Source organism: Phragmites australis, chromosome 1, assembly GCF_958298935.1.
Source record: "Phragmites australis chromosome 1, lpPhrAust1.1, whole genome shotgun sequence".
Lineage (NCBI taxonomy): Eukaryota > Viridiplantae > Streptophyta > Magnoliopsida > Poales > Poaceae > Phragmites > Phragmites australis.
In genome coordinates this window covers 50,275,155-50,291,365 of record NC_084921.1, presented here as the reverse complement: position 1 = coordinate 50,291,365, position 16,211 = coordinate 50,275,155, and the positions used below count along the sequence as shown (strand labels likewise).

Genomic DNA, 16,211 nt, shown 5'->3' with positions numbered 1-16,211 from the left:
ATATTTGGAACTCGGAAAATTCTGGAGAAGTTTATATAAACTTATATAGGTGTTTTTTCTCTTGAATTTTATCGCAAGTGAGCGAATTCATCGATAGAGTGTAAAATGGGCATCGCTTCAAGCTTGGTACGAAGCTTCATCTTAGATCAATGTGAAAATGTCTTTTGGTCACTTGCGCAGTGGTTGTTGCATCATTATGCGATAGTAAGACTACTGTATCCACTAAAGGGGACTGCACAGGCACAGTTTGTTGGGGTAATTAATTAGGAGCTGCCTAATTTCTTAACCCACAAATTAAGCGTACTAATTTTCTTATTACACCACAACTCGTTCCAAATCTATGCAGCGCAAACTCACATGCACATGCACGACGTGGGTGATGCTTTCCTGGTTACCAGGAAAAACTCCCACCCTAGCTAACCCCGTATAAAAACCCCATCAACTCCTCACCCTCTCGCACTCCCTCCACCTCCATCGAATCTCTCGTGTCTCTGAGCTCACTGCTCACCTCCGATCCATCTCAAATCACCACATTCTTGGCGAATTCTCCAAGCTCCAGCTCTGACCACCGTGGCGGTTTAAAATGTTGTCTTCACACCACGAGGCCATGATGCTGTACACGCCGCGGCCGCCGTCGCTGCTGGTGGACCGGCGGTACAAGCAGGGCGGCGAGGCGGCACCCAACTGCCCGCGCTGCGACTCGCCCAACACCAAGTTCTGCTACTACAACAACTACAGCCTCAGCCAGCCGCGCTACTTCTGCAAGGGGTGCCGCCGGTACTGGACCAAGGGTGGTTCCCTCCGGAACGTGCCCGTCGGCGGCGGGTGCCGGAAGAACCGACGGGGCAAGTCGTCGGTGCGGTCGGCGGCCGAGTCCATCGCGAGCGGCCGTGACGCGGCATTCGGTCACCGGTTCCCCGGCCCTGTCCGGCCTGACTTGGTCCTGGAAGGCATGGTGGGCAACCCGGCGAACCCCGGTCAGCCGATGCCTGAGATGCCCGCATCGGCAGACGGGTCCACCATTGACCTCGCAATGCTGTACGCCAAGTTTCTGAACCACCCGTCGGCCGACGCCGCCGTCGGTACAGTGACGCTGGAGTCGGCAGGGCAGTTGGACGAGGCATTTGACACGTTCAGCGCGTCCAGCGACCTGAGCCCCGGCGTTCTGGTGCCAGCGCAGTTCGATCCTTTCCACGACGGGTTCGGTGAGTGGTCCGGGCCAGTGAGCAGCACCGACCCGACGAGTACGACTAGTACTGCCACCGCAACTACCATGCTATGCACTGACGTGAGCCTGCAAGCGGCGCTCGGCGAGCTCAACTTCGCCATGGATCAGAGCCGCTTCGACTCGCTAGGGTTGCCCACCGACGTCGGCAACCTCTCGTCGTGGTGTTCGATCGTGCCGAGGTTGTCGACGTTGGAGGATACCAAGTATGACTCGTTGGATTCGTTCCCCGACGACGCCCTGAGCCTCCATGAGAGCATGATTAGCGTGTCTGATCATGATTGGAGCGTGGATTGCGAAGGATTGGAGGCTCTCTACATGCCTTAACTACACGATTAAATTCTTCTTCTTTTTGCTAATCTGATGTTGTTCTTGTGATTGGTTTGTTACATTTTCTCTCTCTTTTCTTTCATTCAATTTGGTTTGGAAGAAAAATTATATATATAGATATGTATGTTTTGAAGAGAGGGGAGGAAGAAGTCACTCATGTAATGGAGTTAAGGTTTCGGTATACTTGTGAGATAGAGACAATACAATAAAGCTTGAAAATACTAGTGTCTGATTACATGGTGTAACTAGCATCAATCTTTTTACCACGCATATGTGCAGAGTTTATTTACAGTCTTTGATCTCTACATGAATCTGCTGGCTAAAGAATGAATGGCATGAAACTGCTTGAAATGTTCACTGCACCTTACCTAAAAGGCTAAAGCAATTAATCTGCAAGGAAGTTTATTGTACTACTTAACAGCAAATTATTGCAACAGAGTTGATATCATTTAACCGAAAATTGGAGGTGCACAGCGTATGCATGGCAATATTGATTCTCTTAGAGTCTTAGCATCATATATCACTGTACGAATGGACTTCAATATATTAGTTAGGAGAGTACACGGCTTAGCTTCGGAAGCAAATAACATCTGGCATCCCAGTAGTCAACAATGCATGTGTCCGCTGTCCCTCTTCTGCTTGTTCGAAATGGTTAGTCAAACAAAAGCAGTGTAATCAACTCAGAGGAGAGGAGTAGCTGCCATTGCCTAAATGGTTACAGAGAAGTGATACAGATGGATCAATTTTTTCGCAAAAAAAAAAAGAATCGATCCGCCTGTATCACTTCCTTTTGTTACCAGTTAGTCAATTTTACAAGTAAAATTTCTTTGTTTTTTGGAGACTCACAAGTAAAATTTCTATTCACCACTGCACTAGCCTGAACTAAAAGCTAACTTGTTCCATTCGTGCATTCAGCAAATAGAATTAATTCTGCGGATTGAAAAAAGATCGATAAGCTATAGTGCGCCGTGATATATGCATAATAATGTGTACTACTATGCAACAGTTACTATAAAGAGTACCTGTATTCTTCAGAATTAGTAAACGATTGCGGGCCGTCCATGACAGAGTGATTCTTACTTGAAAAGAGATAAAGAGTAACTATCTTGATTGGCAGACCCTACATATATACTCCCATATGGATAACTGCCATTGCCTAAATGGTTACAGAGAAGTGATAAGTTGAGATTTCCCCTTTATGCGGATTATGCTGCTATCTTCATTTCTTCAACAAGAGATGATTTACGAACAATCAAATGCATTTTGGAGATCTTCGGTAAGGCCATAGGTCTAATTACAAATCTTGAAAAGACAGAGGTGTATCGCATTAGCTGTGACGGCCTTAACATCGAGGGAATTTTAGAGGTCTTCCCTGCCCAATGCAAGGTTTTTCCTTGCAAATTTTTGGGGTTGCCATTATCCACAAAACGGCTGCACAAATTGGACATACAACCTCTAATCGACAAGATGGCAACAAAACTACCGGGATGGAAAGGCAAACTTCTTACGAGAACTGGTAGACTCACACTAACTGATTTTGTCCTGTCATCTCAACCTATCTACCATCTCTCAGTTTTTCAAATGAATAAATGGGCCATAAAAAGCATAGATAGAATTAGACGAGCTTTTCTTTGAAAAGGAACCGAGGAAGTGAAATGTGGTCATTGCTTGGTCAATTGGAAGAAAGTTTGCCGCCCTAAGAAGTTAGGTGGCCTTGGCCTGAAAAAATTAACAATGTTTGGACGAGCACTTCGACTACGTTGGCTATGGTATGAATGGCAGCAACCGAAGAGGCCATGGCTGGGGGTTGCTCTCCCTTGTGATGACATAGATCGATGCTTATTTGCAGCTTCGACTGAGATCACCATTGGCAATAGCCAAAAGGCAAAATTTTGGAACTTAAGATGGCTGCAGGGTCAAATGCCAAAGGAAATAGCCCCAAATCTCTTCTCAATCGCCACAAGGAAAAACCGAGAGGTAGCCTATGAACTTCACATTGGTAAATGGATTCGCTCCGTAAGAAAGACCACAACTTCCATCCAGCTGCTTGAATTTGTTGATCTTTGGATGAAAATCCAAGGGAATGTGTTACAACATGAGACCCTAGATAGTATCTCATGGAGGTGGACGATGAATGACACATATAGTGCTAAGTCTATATATTTAATCCAATTCCAGGGCTTCTTTTATCAGTTCAAAGCCAATCATATTTGGAAAGCTAAAACAGAGAACAAATGTAAGTTCTTTACTTGAGTATTCGTGCAACACACACTAAACATGGCGGACGATCTTGTAAGAAAAAACTGGTCGCATAACAGATTATGTCCCCTGTGCGATCAAGCATAAGAATCCGCGGTTTACCTCGGCCTACAATGTGTTTTTTCGAGAGTGGTATGGGAGCATGTAGCAAATTGATCACATAGACATGAATTCGGAAGTATGCTTCAACGAGACCATGCCTCAGTTCATGATTGGTGGGAGGAGATGATGGAGTCCATTACGAAGCCCGATCGAAAGGTCGTTACCACTATTTTTATCTACACCTATTGGAATATTTGGAAGAAAATTAAGAAACCGACAATTTTTCCAAAACAAGAGCCTGTCACCGTTGCAGATTTCCCATCTTACAAAGGATGATGCGCGACTAAGATGAGAACAATCATGGAACCAAGTTAGTTTATTATCTGTAGCTTCTCGACTGCTCTATCTCTGTTTTTTTTTTCCTTTTCTTTCACAACTGCGTTTTACTTGTTCTTCCCATGTACTTGCTGACCACCGTCGAGTGCTACTCTTCGGTTTAGTCTTCATGTAATCTTCTTTTCTCCTATAATAAATGATATAGCTCCTGCCACTTTTTCAGAACAAAAGACTAGGTAGCAATGTTTCCCCAAGAACAATGCACAAATCTTTAATTAAACATTTGCAGTTATCGACAAAAGATCGCAGGAAAAAAAAAGGGTATGAGGAAGAAGAATACTAGAAAGAATTTCGTTGACCAAGGCAGATCGAGGGCAGCTGATCACACTGCAGACTGCACTCCCCGTGCGCGGAATATTTTACAGGGTCAACGCCTCCTCACGATGGCTCGCGTAGGAGTGGGAGCTCTGCATACGTGCGTCCTCCCTTGCATCTTATGCTTTGCATCCACTACTCGTCCGAGTTGAGACTGTAATGAACAACCTTGTGAGCTCCCATCTGATCTACACAAATCAGGGAGCCTAGGGCCGCATGCACATGGTTTTGCATCCGAGAGAGATCAGAGAAGCCGCTGGCCCATGATCCAAGAAGCAATAAAGCAATACTCGTGGCAATCATATCATCGGTGCAAGAAATCTCTCCGTCTCATCTCCTACTAGCTTTGGCTTGGCTCTCCTGCACCATCAAATTGTACTCGATCGCCGTAAACAAATGATCCTATCTTCATTTGCGCGTGAGAGCCTGTGGTTCAGCGAGGATGAGAGTGAGATCGCCCACATGGGAGGAGAAGTTCACTGTCCTTTCAGTAAACAGAACTGCAAAAAATTACCATCTACTGCAGTGCTGATTCATGATTGTTGAGCTCGATATTTGTCTCAATGGATCGATCGAGTACTATGCATTTCTTCCTCGAGTTATATATGCTGGTCAACTGGCATCAATGGCAATATAATCTTCTTATGTCCTATGCAGAGGCTGGAAATTCTTATCCAATATTATAAAAAATTGGAACATAAGAATTCCGTATGATTACGAGGGAATCGAGTAGGCCTTAAATGTGTATACATTCACGGACTAGAACAACTGTTAAGAGGAGATCGATCCTCGGTGACTGGAGGAGCTTGGCAATCCTCCGATAAAAGAATATGCATGTGATTAAATGGGTGAAATACTTTTTAGATAATAGAATAAAGTATCTTGCCTTTGCATCACATGATGCATCTTTATTACAATCTAAATGCCGTCACGTTTGCCGCTTGTGGACCACACCACCTCATCCTCAAAATTTCAGCCATACGATCTCCCCGCAGACGAAATCTAGCCACTGGATCCTCCCTTGTGATGTTTGCATCCAGGCCCTTCCCGATCCCTTGTTCACCCTCCTCGACATCCACACCGCCGCCCCTCCGTTTGTGCTCCCCTATCACCGTCGCCGGCCTCTCGTGGTAGGTCGTCCCTCTTGTAGGTCGCCTTCGCCTCTTCAATTACACCGCCCCTCTTCCTCTCCCCGTGCACCAGCCCCCACCACTTCCCCGTGCCCTTCCCTCCCAATCGCGTCATCCATCTCACTCGCGGCACCACCGCTCATCCCACCCCACCGGCCCGCTCATGCCACCGCATATAAATCTTTGAGCAGCCATAAGGCCCCCAAGGTAGTAAATGATAGGATCAGGGACATCCCCCACGGTAGTTCCACCCTTCACCCCAGGCGTGAATCAATGGCTGGTCGGGCTATAAAAGCACGAGTTCAGCCAACCGGCCATCCACCAAAATTTTTGCAAGGCGATAAAGCAATTCTTCTTGTGGATCATCATGTCCTCCCCCCATTCCGAGAAGGTTGATGATCTTGGAGGATTTGGCAAGAGCCGAGTCACCTTTGACACCAGCTCCGCTTGCTGTGGTACCCTCGAGGGCAGACAATCTCTAAGTCCTTCCAGCGGGGTTGGAGCTGGCTGCTGCCGTGCTTCCCTCGTTACAGAGAGGGTCTCCCTTGTCGCTCTCGCCCGATCTCCAGCCCATGCAGTTGCCCCGGTCGAGATTATCGACATCTTCGACGATGAGGGGGAGATCGACTAGGACTTTCTGGAGGAGGAGACAGACGGAGAGGAGAAGGCAGAGGAGGCGCAGAAGGAGGGTCAGCTAAGTCCACTGGCGCCGGTCAGTAGCTCCAGCAGGGTCTTCACGCTGGCCACCCTCTCTGGACCGTATGCAGGCCATCGTCCAATTCCCGGGATGACCAGCTGCCGCCCTAAGGAAGAGTATAAGAGATTCCTTGAATCGTTCAAGGGTAAGTAGATGTCCACATACTTCGGAATTCTTGGAGGTGGTGGATCTTCATGATATGCAGGAGTTAGGCGGAACCTTTCCATCAACCTTGCTTTATCCACTTGAGTCGAGAGGGAAAGAATAAGCATGTAATATGATAGTTAGCCCGGTCGAATGTAATCGGCCGCTTGTAACCAATCTTTACCATGAATGAAAAATGTTCTGGCCCATTCTGATGGCATCGCCGATGGCTAGAAGATCACTCGGGAGCCCTGTGGGTTTTGGACCGTCCGATCCTAACCACTGCTTGAAGTGTTCAGACTGTTTTCCCTATGCTGTCGCAGAGAGTAGGCTCTGACCGGTTCGCCCTGCTTGCTAGTTAGGCTTTCGAAGCGTGGGACGGGCCTTAGTACGACAAGTCCCTCGACGGCGACTAGCGCCCGACCCAAGTGGGGACTTGTGGCCTTGTGGCCATTGTCGTGAGCTATTTGTACCTTTGACATTGCGTGAGCAGCAATCTCACACCGTTTATGAACCTTCGGCTATCTAGCCGTTTTAACTTCCTAGTCGCCAGGTCCCATAGTGGCCGTCGAGCATTGCCACGTGTTGTGGTCGGAGAGCCAATATGGCGGGGGTCCATTGTTGGTCGTGAAATCCTGCAAAATAGAGTCTGGTCTTTTGAACTTTAAAAAACAAACAAGTTATATTCCACGCCCATTTGGAAAGTTCTACAAAATAGAAAAGCAGGCCCATCTCTGAGCAACTCTATACATAGAACTTGCCTAGCAGGGTGATGTTCCAGGAGTTGTGTAATTCACAGCTGTCCTCCATGGCTAGCTTGACCGTATCAGGTCAAGTGACATCAACCACTCTGTAGGGCCCTCCCCACTTGAGGGGAATTTATTTCAACCGGCCTTATTCTGAATTTGCCTAATATCGAGGTCACCTACAACCAGTCTCCACTCCTGCACCTTGCGATTGTGATAGCATCTGAGGCTTTGTTGATACCGGGCAGCTCGAATTAGAGTACGTTCATAGAACTCTTCGATCTAATTTACCTCATCCTCTTGTCGCGCCACCTGGTCATCGTCCGAGTAGTTGGCCACTCGGGGCGATTGAAAGGCGATCTCGGATGGAAGCATTGCTTCTGCGCCAAAAACAAGGAAGAAATGGGTTTCGGCCATAGGGAGTCATTCGCAGCAACTAGAGTAATGTGGGTAGATCGTCCACCCAACGTCTTGAATAACTTTTGAGCAGATCAAAGATACGTGTTTTGATCTCTAGCAGTATCATCCCATTAGCCCTTTCAACTTGATCGTTGCTCTGTGAGTGCCACCGATGCATAGTAAACTTTAGTCCCGATCTCTTCGCAGTAGTCCTATAAAGCACTACTGGAAAACTGAGTCCCATTATCCATAATTATGTGATTTGATCTACTAAACTGCACTACTAGTCACCGTATGAACTTAATCGCTGCTTCAGAAGTGATCTTCTTGACGGGCACGATCTCTATCCACTTGGTGAATTTGTTAATTGCCACGAATAGAAATTCAAAACCGCTCGAGGCCTTAGGGAACGGTCCCACAATATCGAGCCCCTAGACAGCAAATGGCCAAGAGAGTGATATAGTTTGCAGTGCTTGGGTTGGTAGGTTGGTATGTCGGTCATGGTACTGACATGACTTGCACTGTTTCATCAGCTCGTAAGCATCCATGAGGGCAATGGGCTAATAAAATCATTGCGGGAACGTTCTTCCGACCAGAGCTCGGTACAAAACGTGGCTACCCCACATATGCCTCCGTGAATATCAGAGAGCACTATACTCCTCTCTTCCCGAGTGATGGATTTTAATATTAAGTCATTGCTCCCCCGGCGGTAAAGACGTCCCTCTATCAGAGAGTATCTGTGGGCTTATTGCGAAACCTTTTCTATTGACGCATCATCATCAGGGTTTGCTCGATTCTGAAGGTGGTATGAGATCTAATCCATTCAGGTCGTACCCGAATTAAGCAGGGCGACCACATCATGGCCACCCGAGGTCGATGGTACCGAAGGAAGCGTTACCTTGAAAGGTGTTGCCTCTGGTTCTCCATTTTTAGGCGGAGCATCCCCTTCACCTTGGCCCAAGACCGAAGTGGATGGTCATGTGAGTCTTTCTTCAAAGATTCCAATTGGGACAGGTTCACGATAAGAAGCTAGACGGGTCAGCTCATCGGCTAGGAAGTTGTCCTTATGAGGGACGTAGCAAAATAGCATAAGGTACTCCGAAAGAAGGGGGGAGACGGTTTCAACGCACTCCTTGGGATATGCAGGGCGTCCAGCGCATCAACAAAGAGAAGGTTGATGGAGCTCCCTCCATCGATTAGCACGCGACCCAGTTGAATGTTCTGAATGGTTGGTTCAACCATAATAGGGTAGCAACCAGTTCACTTGCCACTCGTGGGGTGGTCGGTCTGACAAGGTAAGGGGCACCTCCGACCATTTCAAATGCGGGCTTGGGTCCAGTGTGGTCACTCACCCTTCCTGGACCACTGACTTATGAGCACGAGTACATGCTTTTAATTTTGCATGATCTTCTGGGATGAGCGTGGAATAAGGGCTTGTAAGTTTTTCCAATTCAATAACCAGACTCTTTGTTTTCCCAGGTCTCCTAACAGATTGTGAGTGTTTTAGATTCAAGAGCTCGACGGATTGTGAGTCGTTTTTCCCTATTTTCTCGTATTTCTAGTTACTTTTATTGTTAATTTTTTTGTGAATACCAAACCGTTGAGTGGGGATTCAAGTTGCCACTCACGCAGTTTCAAGGATATGGGCGCCCGGGGGTAACAACCTTGAAGCCACAAGTCCAAACTTGAGTCGAGTGTTGGTCGCAACCGAAGGGCTTATCGTGCCAAGGGTTGTCTTAGGCACCACAAACCTAACTAGCGAGCGATACAGAAGCCTTGGTCCCCCTAGTTGTAACAGGCATCCAGAACCTACTCGTCACTTGAACACAGGGAAAGTTTACATAAAAAACAGGTCCTTACATTACAAAATAACTGCTAGGGTATTGCCCAGGGGCTGTTTCTTACATTTTCATTCAGTATCCCTAGGATCCGAATATACCCCTCAGCGAGTCAAACCGGAAAGTTCAAAGGAGGGAGCAAGATGCGCACAAAAATGAGTCTTCAATAGCTCCAGCTCCTCCGTGGTCCTCTGAATCTTGCCAAAGCCGGCAACAGCTATTGAAGCAAGGTCCAGGTCCGGGATATGGTCAAGGTGCAGGCAAGGGAAAGACAGATGCTGGTGACTCTGACCTCGAAAAGGTAGTCGTTGATAGTTTCATGAAGCCTCCACTCAAGATCACCGGTCTCCTCGGAGGCTGCTAAAAACCAGTCGATGTGACCAGTCATAGTTTCTCCTGGAGTTGGATGAACCTGAATACCGGCAGACCACAATAGTGAGTCGAAGGGTGTAAAAGCCCGATTGATGTGGTTGTTGATGTATTCTCGTTGCTAGTCACTCTCTCTAATCATCTTCTCCAAGTCTCTCCGCACCGTGAGCAACTCCTCCTAACAAGCTGACCAAGCAAATAGGTTGCGAACCTCACAGGGGTTAGCTGGTTGAGCCTCACTTGGCTAGCCTAAGACTATACATGATTGAGTGTTGGTAAGACCGACACACCTCAGAGGTCACTCTGCAAGATCTCTTACTCATCCGTGAACCCAAGCTTGCACTCAACCACTGCTTCCCGACTGCGCTGGTCGGCGGAGTTATGAGGAAACATGGAAGGGGGCTTAGAGCAGGCAGGTTGCTTAGACGTCACTGACCACACTGTCTACAGGTGTGGTCGGAGGCTCAGAGCGGGCAGGTTTTTCGGTCAGTTTAGGGACCCTACAACTATAACAGCGACACAAGCTCATCAGAGAAGTTGAAAGCTTCATTCATACAAAATACATGCCCAAATTACAGTTCGAGGTTTACTTCTCTTCAACAGCTTCCTCGATGGTCACCACCCAAAAGATGGACCCCACGTAATCTGCCAGCCCCTGGTACTCCTCTACCAGCCTCTCCACTCCTGTGGGACCTGCTGTCGTGATCCTCTCCCAGATGATCTCGAGGTTGAAGTTGGGGTCGCAGCTGTGGTATTTCACCATGGTCCTAAAGTCTGCCATATCGAATAGGACCCTTTTGGTCCTGAAGTTACTCGGTGAGCGAAAGGTGACAGGCAACTCGATTCGCCCTAATGGTTTTGCTTAGGATTTAGGGGTGATTCCGAAGAAGTGAGGAGAGGGTTTCAACGCGCACCTTGGAATCTGCAGGGTGTCCAGCGCATCAGCGAAGGGAAGGTTGATGGAGCTCCCTCCATCGACCGGTACACGACCCAGACGGATGTTCTGCACCGTTGGCCTTATGGGACGTTTCATACGTTGTTGCCAACGTATTCACTTCCCATACCATCGCCTTATGGGACGCACTGGGGCCCCTACCTCGCACCGGTTGAGCCCCGGATAGTAGCCTCTATCGGGATGCGCCAATGCAACATGATTAACAATAACATGATGATAAGGAATAACATAATGCAAACACAAACGACTTATGTGAATCAACCAAGAACGCATTGTACTTAGGGCATAGTATAGCTAGTTTTTACATATTATATTAGCATGAAAGGATACTTTAGTGGGTTGACACATTTGCTAACCTACGTCCTAAGCATTTTTAGGCTACTTCATTAAACCAAGCTTTCATGGCATACTGTGAAGAACCGTCCAGATAATATTCTAACTAATCACCAGGAGGATCATTATTCATAATCACAACCTTGATGATTAACCAGAATATCACCCCGGTAGTCCCGCCTGGTAGTCTCGGCACGTGTTTTGTGCCCAAGATCAGAACACATGCCTTTCCAACATATACATCACAACAAATCTTAAGAAAGAGAAAATAATTAACATTATATTACAGTTTTTAAGCATGCAACAAGTTATTAGAATTTACAGCAAAAGGGAGCTAAGAGGAGACTAAAACATGCTCAACTCCTAGCCAGCAAAAGAAACTAAGCAATAGAAGACTAAAAGTTGTACAGCAAAAGTAGGATAGAGCCATAAGTCCTTAAGCAATAGAAGACTAAAAGTTGTACAACAAAAGTAGGATAGAGCCATAAGTCCTTAGGCTACATCACAAAAGCACGCCAACTGAGCAGGATGCACTACTCAAGCTCGCCACCACCCTCGATAGACGTGAAGTAGCCAAACACCACCTCTTACTCACCTGCAAAACCTGTAGAGCAACTGAGTATGAAAGAACTCGCAAGACTTAATCCATATATGGTACATATAAATAACCCGACTCTAAGAATCATGCATTAAGCTATTAGCGAGGAAACGACCATAAGGTTAAGTACATTTAATATGCTTAAGCCACCTAGACATATGTGTGAGCATGAGGACCATTTGGCTTGTGCCACCCGCTAAAGTGCACACAAGGGGTACTCGTGAAAACCTTTTACAATAAGTCTCAACCATTTGATACATGTATCGCTCGGCGCAGAGGTATCCAAAACTACTCCCGGAGCAAACTAGATACCTCTACAAGCCTATCCGCTCACACTATCGATGTTCAGGCTCAAATGATCACAGCTACAGAGGTATTCGGCTTACCTTACCATTAGATCAAGATGTTGTGAGCACAGTAAGTGATTAAGCCAACGACGACCAACAGTTGGTGCTTAACTGATGCAAAACGGTCTACGGTATCTGGGCTCCCTCCCCGAACTACCCCGGGAACCTCCTCCAAGACAGATGATACCCCTAACACCGCCCACATCTCGTCTCATCCTCACCACTCATCCAACCATCATCAATATTTGTAGTATGAACCATAAGTAAACCTATAGCTCACGAGCGATGGAACAGTCCACTACTCGACTTCTACCGGTCATATGCATTGCTAAGCATCTCGTATCACTTTTATATTAACAACATTTTATGAAGCCCAGGTTACAAGGATACGGATTCATCAATAAGTCAAGGTAGAGATCATGCATCAATATAGGTTCTACCCACATCGACTCGATATTGACTCACTAAACATGCTAACATACATAAAGCATAATTTATCAATTTAAACTCCACAATTAATTCAAATGGTGCAATATACTTAGATGCTTGCCTTGCTACTTAGGTAACCGCCTTATACTCCTCGCACAACATTCACAGAACTCAGGAAGGTTAGCATCGCCTTCAACCACGGTCGGGTCACGCGCCGGTTCTTCGTTCACTAAACAAGAACGTGTGCAATGATGAGCATGAATGAAGTACAACAATGTATGCCACTATATGCATATGAAGAAAAGTTATGAAAAGTATGTTTTATAATGCATAAACATTTTTCCTAGAACAAGTCATAAGAAGACAAGCAAAATTAGATTCACCAATTTTAGAAATTAGACTTGTAAAGAATTAACGGTAAATTAATAAAGCCTTAAACTAACTAATTTATCCCAAAACATTAATTAATTAATTAACACATGGGGATATATTTAATAGGTAGAGTAGGTTATTATGGAACCAACAAAATTAGTTTCTTAATTTTTGGAGCTACAGAGAATTTATTATGAATTTTGCAAACCTCACATCGCCTGATGAACAGTGACTACGGAGCCTCTCGAATTTCTGCGTAGACTCCACATTTTTGCAGAGTATCCATGAATTTTTGCGGAGTCTCTGAACTTTTCAGAACACCTGTTCTTTACAGGGGAAAATGGCCAATTTAATTTGCGAGCTTCTCCAATCCAAAAGCAGACATGTTTGAGATAGTTTAGAGAGTCTAGAATTCACTCATCAACCTAGCAATACGATTCCTAACTCAAATCTCCCCAAATCCTTTAATTTAATCCAAAACCTCGAAAACTCATGAACTTCACAACCCTAACTCCAAATTTGAATTCTATCCAACCAAAACAGGGATTCTTACCATGGATGCCTAGGGGACTCACCCAAGATGCTTTGCCAAGCTTGGGGACTGTCAGTTGAAGGAAGAAAGCTCAGGAAGAGGAAGAACACCAGTGCTTCTTGTGCTTCAACCATAAACACCAAAAGACGTCAAAATCAGCTTGAATCCTTCGGGAAAACAAAAATGAATCAGAGGGATGGATAGCTTACGAGCTAGTGATCGCGTATACACCACATGCGCACCTCGATTCCTTCTCTTGAGGTGGGATTTTGAGGGAGAATGAGAGAGTGCTTGAGAGAGAGGCAGAGGGGAGCTGCCCCTTTTGCTTGGCCAGTGGGAGGAGCACTGGAGGAGTGAGGGGAGGGCCTGCTGCACGTGGGGGAAAAGGGTGGGGAGTGGTTGGCTAGCTCATGTGGGCCCCACATGTTAGAGAGAAACCCATTTCAACTGCTACAGAGTCTTCGCATTTCTTCGGAGTCTCCGCATTGCTCCGGAGTCTCCAGACTTCCTCACTCTTTCGAATTTCTTTCTCTCATCCGATTGACTCAAAACGAATTGCTCTAACGTTCTAATTCAAAATTACACATATTTACGAAATGCTTAAGAAGCATGATTATGCTTAATTACGTGATTACGGATTTGGTACATGACAGTGTTTGACCTGTGTGGGATGGTTGGCATGGCTAAAAGTGAGGGGGACCTCTGACCACTTCAGGCGCAGGCTTGGCCTGGTGTGGTGACCCACACCTCACGGACCACCGTTTTGTACTCCCTGTTCGAGGGATACATTGCAGTGCCCTCGAAGATATGGTGGACCATGTGATTGGCCTATTGGAAACCTAGCACCGACTGATCAGGGTCGGCCCCATCCTCACTATTGTTGTCACGCCTAGTCCTATGCTCTCCAAGCTCCTTGTCGATGATGTCTCGTACGACCTTACATTCGGTCAGGTTGTGGGCGTCGTTATGGTGTATGGGGCAGTAGCCTCGACCCTTCATTCCATCCTTTTTCTCAAAGTGCTGGCGTGGTTGGCTAGTCTGCTCGACCGCCATGACGTCGAGCGGTCCTGCCTTGCGTTTGTTCTTCTTTTCTCCTTTTGGTCGGCCCCCTTGAAAGAGTCAGACTGATGGATGATGGTCATGGATTTGCATCGATCTGACGTTCTTGGACCTCGGTGTCCTATGCGCACTTGTCGGTGAGCTCAAAGAGGTCGATAGTGCTTTGGACTTCCTTGGTGGCCAGCTTCTCGACCATCTTTTGGTCTCAGACCCCCACTCCGGAAGGCTATGACCACAGACTCACATGTGATCTTTGGAATGGTATTCCGACACTCAGTGAAATGTTGTATGAAGTCTCACGGTGACTCGCCCTGTCACTATCTGACCTGATATAGGTCATCCTCATCACCTGGCTAGGCATAGGTCCCTGGGAAGTTGGCGACAAACTGGTCACAGAAGTCCTCCTATGAGTGAACCAACCCGCTGGAGAGGTTCATAAGCTAGGACTGGGCTAAGTTGGACAAGCCGGTCTAGAAACAGTTGGCCATGACTTTTCTGTGGCCTCCCACAGCATGCACCATAGTGGTATAGATCTATAGGAACTCCTCGAGATTGGTCGTTCCATCATATTTTTTGATCGGCTAGGAATGGCTGGAACTTGTCCGGCCAACACACCTCTTGGGGTCGAGAGGATAGGGGCGTTGCACCCCGTCCCATAACGAGGGGTCACTCATTGATGGGAGACGACACGTGCTCGGGGAGAAAGACGGCGGTCTCGTGACCCGGGCGACTGGTTGGAGGAATCTGACGCCTCCTTGCAAGGGGAAGGTGATTGGTAGGGTTGCTTGCCCTTTTCTAGCTCACGCCGAGTGTGATCTCCTTGTTCTCGATCAGCCCTCTGACCTTGGAACACGCCGTGGAGGTCGCGTTGGCGTAGTGAGTCGCACAGGTCGGTGGGTTGGCTATCCCAATATGACGGGGGTCTCCTAGCATTTCCTACCATGAAGGGAGTATGGAATCTATTCTGCCACGGAACCTACTGTGAGTCTTGGTGATCACGACCTTCATCAGCCCTCGTGACAGACGTGGTGTTTGCCACAAAGGTTTGGCATCGGCCTGTCTCAACCAGGAGGGTAGGGTCGGGCAGCAAGGGGGCTACTGACGAACCCTCTGGTATTACTACCGGCGGGTAGCTAAGAAGTATCCGCATGGTCTGCAGATTCTGTGCGGGCATCATGGCCTCATAGTCAAGAAGCTAAGCACGGAGTGGCGACGTATCACGAGGATGGGGCCCCCAGCACCCACATGGCGTGACGTCCTAGGTGATGATGCCACCACAGACTATGCCCTTTGTGGGAGTTCCTCTAAGCGGTGTTGTAGTTGCTGGGATTGTATCGAAGCATCTCCCTATTCAGTGCTAGGCCAGTTTTTGTTAGGGATAATTTATTTTGCTATCTTTTTCCGAGGCCTGGGGTTCATTGACAACACCCGGAGCACGAGGGCTTCTACTACCCTCTACTGCATGTTCAGCCGTGCAAACTTCACGTTGAGTCTCGGAGCCTTCAGACTCCGATTTGATATCCCATGCTTTGAGCACATCGGACTCATCTAGGTCATACCCCATGACGAACACCTCGCGACGACCGGGGTCCTCGGAGCAAGACTCAACGGTTGCTGTGGATCCAGCCATGGGTAGCCCGATCAAGTTATCAGCACTTACCAAAACACAAAAATGCACCCCCTACCTAGTGCGCCA

At 47.1% G+C, this 16,211-nt stretch overlaps 1 protein-coding gene across 1 annotated transcript; it reads left to right on the top strand.

Annotated features, from left to right (window-relative positions):
* The first annotated feature begins 341 nt into the window (after positions 1-341).
* Positions 342-1,774, top strand: LOC133890568 (dof zinc finger protein DOF3.4-like). The gene has a single exon (XM_062331004.1). It carries the CDS (start codon positions 584-586, stop codon positions 1,550-1,552), a length of 969 nt encoding a protein of 322 aa, XP_062186988.1. The 5' UTR covers positions 342-583; the 3' UTR covers positions 1,553-1,774.
* Positions 1,775-16,211: the final 14,437 nt, after the last annotated feature.